Source organism: Dunckerocampus dactyliophorus, chromosome 4 (assembly GCF_027744805.1).
Source record: "Dunckerocampus dactyliophorus isolate RoL2022-P2 chromosome 4, RoL_Ddac_1.1, whole genome shotgun sequence".
NCBI lineage: Eukaryota > Metazoa > Chordata > Actinopteri > Syngnathiformes > Syngnathidae > Dunckerocampus > Dunckerocampus dactyliophorus.
The window spans coordinates 667501-676421 of record NC_072822.1 but is presented as its reverse complement, the minus strand read 5'-3'; the positions used below and the strand labels follow the sequence as shown (position 1 = coordinate 676421).

Here is an 8921-nt window from a genome sequence, read left to right as displayed (position 1 = left end):
TGAAATCAATAAAAGTGTTGCTGACAAGTTTTAAAGCAATTCCTGATAGCGCAAACATAGAAAGAATGAAAGTAGAGCAAAAGTAGAGCAGATAACACGCGCGCACACGCAGAGTGCAGTGATGGATTCCAGTTATTAGCCAATCAAAAAGATGGATGGTGCGGCGCGGCGGCCAATCAGCATCATCATCATCTAGATCCACTTAGCAGATAGCACGTAGCCGCTAATCAACTTATTAAAGTGTCTGATGCTATCAGCGCACCATCACCGCAACGTGCACGCTCAGCGGCGCCACCAGCACATGGGCGGGTGGTGGGGTTGGGCTGGGTGGGGGTGAGGGGGGATGCCACGGGGCTGATGCTAATGTTATCTAACATGCTAACACACTTCCTGCGGCCGGCGTTTTTGGGTCGTATTCTGCTTTAGTCACCCCAGCCCCCCCCCCCCCCCCCCCCCCCCCAACCCCGGGGGGGTCTGCAGCTGATGGTTATCAGGTGTACCCCCCATCCCCATCCCAGCATGCATCAGTGTCAGGCTAAATGTGGACTCAGCAGTTCTGGGACAAAACTCCGTCCGGGCCTAACCTTTCCAGGCGGGTTCAGACCCGACACAACAGAAGCTCACTGATTGGCTCCTTTAAGACTGGCCGTGCTCCTCGTAGACCATCATCAGCTAGACCTCAATGCACCCCCCCCGCGCCTCATGTCACAACCTAATGCTAGCATTCACCGCTAACTACACTAACTCCGTTACAACGTCGGCGTAGGAGCGCGGAAGGTTCCCATGAAGACGTTTGGCGCCAACAGGAAGATGATGGATGGTCTCCAAACAAAAAGACACTTTGAGGAGCGAGAAGCGGCCATGATGGATGACTCGCCCGCTTGCTACCAAAAATAACAAACGTCACCTTCTTCAATACACACACTGACCTGTGTGCGCGCGCGTGTGCGTGTGGCAAGCGTGAACATTTCATTTCCTGTCGGCTGAGCGACGGCGATGAAGCTAAACTTGGACTCCGAAGTGGGGGCGCCGTTGAAACTGGAACTGCTGCTCACGCTAACAAACACATAAAGCTAACAGAGCTCGGAAACGTGCTAATTGTAACATTAGCTAACAAACACAGACTTCAGCCATGCTACCAAGTTCCAATGATAAACAAGAGTTAGCAATGCTAGCACGCATGCTAATAAACGTAGCATTAGCCACACTGGAAAATGTGCTAATAAACACATGACACTAGGATGCCTGATGAAAATGCTAACCAACATATACAGCTTGAAAACATGCTAACAATTTAATCAGCTTCGGCCTTTGATGAAAACTCTAACAAACGTGAATTGTTAGCCACACGAGATGCTAATGCTGATAAATATAACATTAGTCACAGTGATGAATGTCTTAATAGCATATAAGTTTAGCATGCTGCGCATAAATGCTACCATATTCTAAACAAGGCTTGTAAACAGGTAAATAAACACATAAAATTAGCATGCCTCATGAAAATGCTCACCAACACGTAACGTTAACAAAGGTTGTGAACATGCTAAATGTCACATTTGCTGTGGCCCCTTAGGAAAACGCTAACAAACACACACACATTAGCCATTCTACCAAGTTGTGAAGAGATGCCGATGCTTGCGCACATGCTAATAAATGTAACGTTAGCCACACTGGAAAATGTGCTAATAAACATTATGAAAATGCTAACCAACATATAAAGTAAATAAGGCTTGAAAACATTTACAAAACAGTTTAATTAATTACCTGCGGCCTCTGATGGAAATGCTAACAAACATGCATTGTTAGCCACATGACCAAAGTTTACTATTAAACATGCTAATAAATGTAGCATTAGCCACAGTGATGAATGTCTTAATACCATATAACTTTACCATGCTGTACATAAACGCTAACAAACGCAAACATTAGCCATGCTACCAAATTCAATGAACTGTGCTTGTAAACATACAGTACAGTATATCATTAGCATGCCTCACAAAAATGCTAACCAACATAAAGGCTAACAAAGCTTTTAAACATGCTAATTGTAACATTAGCCGTGGTCCCTCACGGAAAACGCTAGCAAACACATATCATTAGCCACTCTGTCGTAAGCTAATAAACATGAAACATGCTAGCAAACATAGTGTTAGCAGCGGTGATGCATGAGCCAACATAAACATGAAAAAGTCTACATGCTAATATAACGCTAGTCAACATGCTAACTATAACAGGTACAAGTATGGGACTAGCGGCTAGCTAGCTAGGAGCCAACTAGTCAGTGTGAACTCCTTTTTAAGGTTCAACAAAACACTTTTTCATTTAGTCGCAACTTGAAACTCATTAGTGTGCATGTGCGTGCATGTGTGTGTCTGCGTGCGTGCGTGTGTGTAATTCCTGTCAAGAAGCGCAGAACCTGCGGGTGCGGTAGTAGCAGGCGGCGAGCGGTCCAATCGATGGCGGCGGCCATTTACATTTTGATTGAAGTCATGAAGGAAAAGGTTAGCGCTCCTCCTCTTCCTCGGCGGCGTGATGAAGGCCGGGCGGTCGCCCCGCTTTGAAGGTGTCACCAAACATCAGACACGGTTTGCGTCAGGGTCCGGACCACTTGAAGTGATGAGCGGCGCTGAAGGCTCGTCAATAAACGGATCTGCACCTCCTTCTGCACTAAATCTACTTTTCCTCGTCACCCGGCCAAAATTCCTGACGACAGCTTCCTGTCACGCTTTGATCTTTGGACGGGACAGGAAGACACCTGCGAGACGCGCACCAATGCCCTCGTATCTCCTTCTGGTTCTGCCAGAACCTTCTCGTATGGACCCCGAACACCACCGCAACCACAGGATGGGTCCAGACAAATAGCATGCCTTAGCATTAGCATGCTAGCACATCATGTGACAAGCTGGAGGGCGGTGCGTGTGTGTGCCCCCTCCCCAGCCCTGAAAGGACGCTCCTTACACATTACAGTACCTCCTTGGACCGTGTGACACCACTACATCAGCAATGGAGCTAAATAGCTAACTAGCTAGCTAGCTAGCAAGGTAGAGAAATAGGTCACTAGCTAACCAGCTAACTAACTAGCAAAGCATGTAGATAACTAATTAACTGGTTTACAAGCTAACCAACTAGCAAACTAATTATCTAACTAGCTAACAGCTAATTACCTGACTAGATAACTAATAAACCAACTACCTCACACACTAGCTAGCTAGCTGTCTACCCAACTCGTTAATTAACTAGCTAAACAAATGATCTCACTTGCTAGCAAACGAATTTACTAACTACCAAACTGTTAAAATATATAATTAACCAATTAAGGAGCTAACTATCAAATTAGCTATTAGCTAGCTGGCTAACTAATGTCTAACAAACTAGCTAACAAACTAATTGACCTAACCAAGAAATTATCTTATCTTATTTTAACAAGCTAGCCAGAAAACGAATTAGCTAACGAACCAACTAGCTGACAGCTAACTACCTAGCTAAATAACGCATAAATGAAAACAAGCAAAATAGCTAGCAAACAAATTAAAGTAGCTAACGAGCAGCTAGCTAACTGACTAATGAGCTAGCTAGTGAGTATCTAATACTATAGTAGCTCACAAATGAATTTGCTTATTAGCAAACTATTTAACTAGCTAATTGGGTGGTTTAATAATTTGTTAGTCAGCTAATTTGGTTGCTAGCTATCTTGTTAGATATTAGGTAGTTTGTTAGATAATTTAGCTAGTACATTAATTCCTTGGCATCCGTCAGTCTCGGAAGACTATGGATCTGTGCCTTGAGCTGGGATAGCGGGATTACGACAACTTTGTTTGTGGCTGTATAGCCCGATACGCGTCAGCTAATTAATAACATAGTAACTAACTAATATCTAACAAACTACCTAGCAAATTAATTTGCTAAATAACAAACTAGCTAACTAACCAGCTAAATAACTAATAAACAAACTACCAAAATTACAAACTAGCTAGCTAGCTAACCAATTAATGAACTAGCTGACAGATTATCTAACAAACTAGCTAGCAAACCCAGTAGCTAACTAACAACCTATTAAATAACATAATTAACCAATGAAGTAGCTAACTACCAAAGTAGGTGTCAAACTAAGTAGGTAATTAACAAGCTCTCTAATTAACTTGCTAACAATGTAGCTCACTAACAAACTAGCTAGCTAACTAATATCTTGCAAAGTACTCGGCAAATGAATTTGCTAACTAACAAACAATGTAACTATCTACATACCTACCTACTAACAAAGTAGCTCGCAAGCAAATTAGCTCAGTGTGTAGCTAAGAAATAAACTAGCTAGCTAGCTACCTAACGAACAAATGAGCTGTGTAGCAAATTATGCTAGTTGCAGCTAGCTCAGCCAGCTAAGAAGCAGCACTGGGTTGTAGCGTGTGAGAAGTTAGCGTTGTTGTTGGCTGTCAGACCAGATGAGAGCTCCATCAGGAGGGCGGCGTGAGCGCGGGGGCCGACTCAGCAGTATCGGCGCCATTGTCACACGGCCGATAGATTTACGTATGCAAATGAGGCGGTCGATGGCGTCTGGCGGACGGGGAGATCTACGAGCGCCACCGCGACAGGAGGATGTCGGTGGGGCGGGGGGGCAGGGGGTAAAAAAGTGGATATGAGCAGAAAAAAGATGTGGCGCCCGTGACGAGCGGCCGGCGCGGCCATGTGACGCCGTCGGCCAATGAGGACTGGCGACTCAAAAAGAATGAGAAGTTGTCAAAGTAAAGGTGGCTGACCAAGCCCCGGGGGGGGGGGGGGGTAGTGTCCCCACACCCCCCTGGGAGCCGCCCGTCAAGCGTAAAGGTTGCAGTGCGTTTGCATAATCGTTACCTCGGCGACAGGAAGTCATTGTGGGAAAAACAATCAATGAGGTTTTTAACAAAATAAAATAAAACAAACTTAAAGGCTGGGGTCAAAGGTCACACAAGCTTTTATTGTGACATTCTATTTTTGTTTCATATTAAAAAGAAGAAAGGGAAAAGCGAGGAAACAAGGGAGGAAGGAAAGTGCGTGAGAGATGAGATAAGCGTTCATAAGAAATAAATGAACGTCATTGGCCGCTGAGCTCTTATCTTCCCGCCTTCACGCGGCGTGTAAACATTTGATGTCCGTCACCAGGACACTTGACGTCGTCCATCCTGTCCCCTTCACAATAAAAGCCTGCTGGCTGGCAATGACTCAAAAAACAACACAATCTGTGTGTGTGTGCGTGTGCGTATGATGAAGTGGTCCAATTCCAGCGTGGCGGCGGCGCTGAGATTAGTCTCCGCCTCCTTTTCTCTTTTTCTTTGCTGTCAGACGTGAAAGTGAGAGAAATAATGAAAGTTTGCTGTTATCAGCAGCGGGGGCGCTACCACGTCCTCACCTAGCATGATAAAGTACACTACGCCGCTACCGCTAGTGCTGCTACATGCTTATCTCCACCAAACGCTACTTTAACTTCATGCTAACATGCGCTGCTAAATACTCCATCCTAGCACGTAGCGCTCGGGACGTATTGGTAGTCAGTGTTAGCTTGTACGGCTAATTACAAGTCGTCCATCCAAACATCCGTTTTCCTCCGCTTATCCGGGTCTGGGTGGCGGGGGCAGCGGTCTCAGTAGGGAAGTCTAGACTTCTCGGTCTCTGGCCTCCTCTTCCAGCTGCACCGGAAGGACACCAAGTCTCATCCCAGAAGCTTCACACTCAGATGCAAACCGTCCCAGTAAACGCTGCAGGTCACAGCCCGATGAGGCCATCAGGACCACGTCGTCCGCAAATAGCAGAGACGAGATCCTAAGGCCCCCGAACTGGACTCCCTCGACACCTTGGCTGCTCCTAGAAATTCTGTCCATGAAAATGATGAACAGAATCGGTGACAAAGGGCAGCCTTGGCGGAGGCTCTCCAGCACCCCCCTGATAGACTCCAAAAAGGGTGGTACTCCCAACTGCTGTTTGGCGCGTACGCACAAACGACAGTCAGGACTCTTTCCCAAACCCGAAGGCGTAGGGAAGTGACCCTCTCGTTCATGGCACCCAACCCTTATGCTTGACCCCGCAGGTGGTGGGTCTACAAGGCGCTCCCCTGTGCCTGGCTCCAGGGTGAGGCCCCAGTATTCCACATCCAGGTGAGGTGTGGTCCCTCCTCGTGAGTTTGGCCCGTCACCCAGGACCTGTTTGCCTTGGGAGACCCTACCAGGGCGGGGGCACATAGCCCCAGACAACATAGCTCCTTGGATCACGCCATCTTCTACGTCTCTCATCCTAATTGAGGTCACGGGGGTACGCCCGATCACTCGGGAACTCAAACCCCTCTACCACCATGACAATGTTAGCATGTACTACGAAGTATCAGCCCTCAGTGGTTGCAAGTACTATCAAGTACATATAAGTGGTCAATGTTAGCATGTCCTACCAAGAAAGCACGTCAATGCTAACATGTACTTCTACGTGTAAGTAGTCAATGCTAGCATGTACTAAGCACTAGATGACAATGTTAGCGTGTCCTAAGTATTACTCAATACTAGTATGTACTACTAATTATAAGTTGTCAATATTAGCATACATGAATAAGTAGTCCACGTTAGCATGGTCCACCAAGTAGTCAATGCTAGCATGTAATACCAGGTAGTGAACGTTAGCATGCAGAAAGTAAGCGTAAGTAGCGATAGAAAAAGAATTTACAAGTGCAAAGTGCTGAGTAAACATTCTTTATTTGGGACGTTCCAACACTAAGATAAAAAAGGATGTGAGGATTGCAAACATTCAAAATAAAATAATCATTCAAGGTTGGAATCCAAAGGAGAAGCAAGAAAGTGGGAAGATTGAAACGTGGAATCCACCACCCCAACGCTAAACACGTGCTAGCTAGCTGCTGGCTAGCGTAGCACCTGCCCCCCCATTTGACTTCAGTAAGAGATGCTCCAGACCAAAAAGACGTAAAAGCCAAAAATAGTAACATTTTTAAAAAGAACATGAAGAAGAGTGTTAGCAAGTCACGCTAACATTCAACATTCGCTGTTGCCGACTTGACAGCCATGACCGCAAGCTAGTTAGCGTTAGCTAGCGGATATTTAGCATCTTTTATCCTCCAAGTGGGGCAAAACTTCCTTTGGTCATCGTGGTCGTCTTCATCCGATGTGGACGCGTGGTGATGATGTCATCGGTGGAGGCGGGGTGAGGGGAGGGGGGCCACGGTGCGTTCAGATGTCGTGGGAATAAAAAGCCAGAAAGCGGAGGCGTCGGACGTCGTAGCGGTTGGCGTTGATGTCCGGGTGCATCGGGGGCGGGACTGGGTGTGGCTTTAGGAGACGGCTTTAGCTTCCGGTAGGAACGCCTCCCAGTACTTCATCACCTGCAAGCAAATATCACTACTTCAGTACGTACTTCATGCTGCACACACTGGCCACTACGTAGTGTGTACTGTAGTCTGTATTGTAGTACTGTAGTGTGTATTGTAGCGTGTAGCATAGAGTGTGGTGTCATGACGTCACCTGCTGCTGCGCGCCAACGAGGGCCTCCAAGTATCTGATGAAGATGTTCTTGAAGTCGCTCACGCGTCGTCTCTGCACACGTCAGCACGCGTCACGTTAGGCTACGTCAACCACTACGCTACGACCCGTGAGCGCCCCCCCCCACCTTTTACTCACCTCAAAGCGGCCCACCTCCCTGCGGATGCTTTGAGAGATCTTCTGGAAGTCTCGCTCCCCCTGCCGGACCTTCACCTCCAACTGCGAGACACACGACACGCTCAGCAAAGCACGCACGCGCCGTGAGGTCGGGTCAGGGGGAGCAAACGGAGAGGCTGCAGTACATCGGGCCGCCACCAGGGGGACACACCCGCTCTTTCATCGTCATCGTCTTCAAACAAGTGCACACTCGTATACTTACTTGCACTTGGTGTTTCCGTCTACTTTCTGTGTGCACACCTGCGTACTTGCACTTAGTATAAGTGCACACATGCATACTTACAGTCTCTTTTGGGTGCACACTTGTTTAATTACACTTTGTATTTTTTTGAGTTCATAAGTGCACACGTGTACTTACACTTAGTCTTTGTCACAAATGCACACTTGTTAATTGATCGTTAACTCATTAAGTGCTGACAAGAAAGGAAGCACAAATATGCTAATACTAAAGTTGCTAATCATCATCATAAATATGCTAATTAGAATAATGCCAATACAAACAATGACTATGCTAACAACAACAATAAATGAATATGCTAGTAATAGTAAATATGTTAATAATAAATATATTAACATTAATAATAATATAATAACAGCTATGCTGATGATATGCTAATAATAAATATGTGAACAATAATAATATAATAAAGTGTTGACAAGAAAGGAATAATAAATATCCTAATAACTAACAATAAAAAACAAATATGTTAATATAAATGTTAATAATTTGATGCTAACAATAACAACATTCTAATAACAAATATGCTAATAATAATAAAATATGTTAATAATATTATGCTAATGATAAAGAATATGCTAATAATAATAATAATAATAATAAGGCACCAATAATAATAAACATGCTAATAACAGTAAAGATGCTAGCAATAATGGAACATATGACATGAAAGTGGTGAAATGAAAGCTAGTAGTGTTGTTGTTGTTGTTGTTGATCTAAGTGATACGTTGGCTGATGGTGATGATGGTGCTGATGAAGGCCTACCTCTTGTATCTCCTGGAGCGGGAAGGCGTGGTGGGAATATGACAGTACACATAAACAAGTCAACAAGTAGCGTACGACCTCCTGCTAGCACCGCAAGGCATGCTGGGAAGTATGATGACGTCTAGTTAGCGCCGCAAGGCATGCTGGGAAGTATGATGACGTCTAGTTAGCACCGCAAGGCATGCTGGGAAGCGTTCCAAGCACCATCATTGAGCAAAGACGTGCAGGAGAAA

At 45.4% G+C, this 8921-nt stretch overlaps 1 protein-coding gene across 2 annotated transcripts in view; it reads right to left on the bottom strand.

Annotated features, from left to right (window-relative positions):
- Positions 1–6691: 6691 nt before the first annotated feature.
- Positions 6692–8921, bottom strand: part of snx2 (sorting nexin 2) — a 7936-nt gene continuing 5706 nt past the window's right edge. Inside the window, exons 13-15 of one of the 2 annotated variants that reach the window (XM_054774370.1) lie at positions 7647–7727; positions 7491–7562; positions 6692–7351 (exon numbers count right to left, since the gene is read on the bottom strand). In XM_054774370.1, the coding sequence (XP_054630345.1) occupies positions 7301–7351; positions 7491–7562; positions 7647–7727 (204 nt within the window). In that variant the 3' untranslated portion in view covers positions 6692–7300. Of the gene's footprint in view, positions 7352–7490; positions 7563–7646; positions 7728–8688 lie in introns of those variants that run through there. The other variant, XR_008570107.1, reaches the window with a different exon arrangement.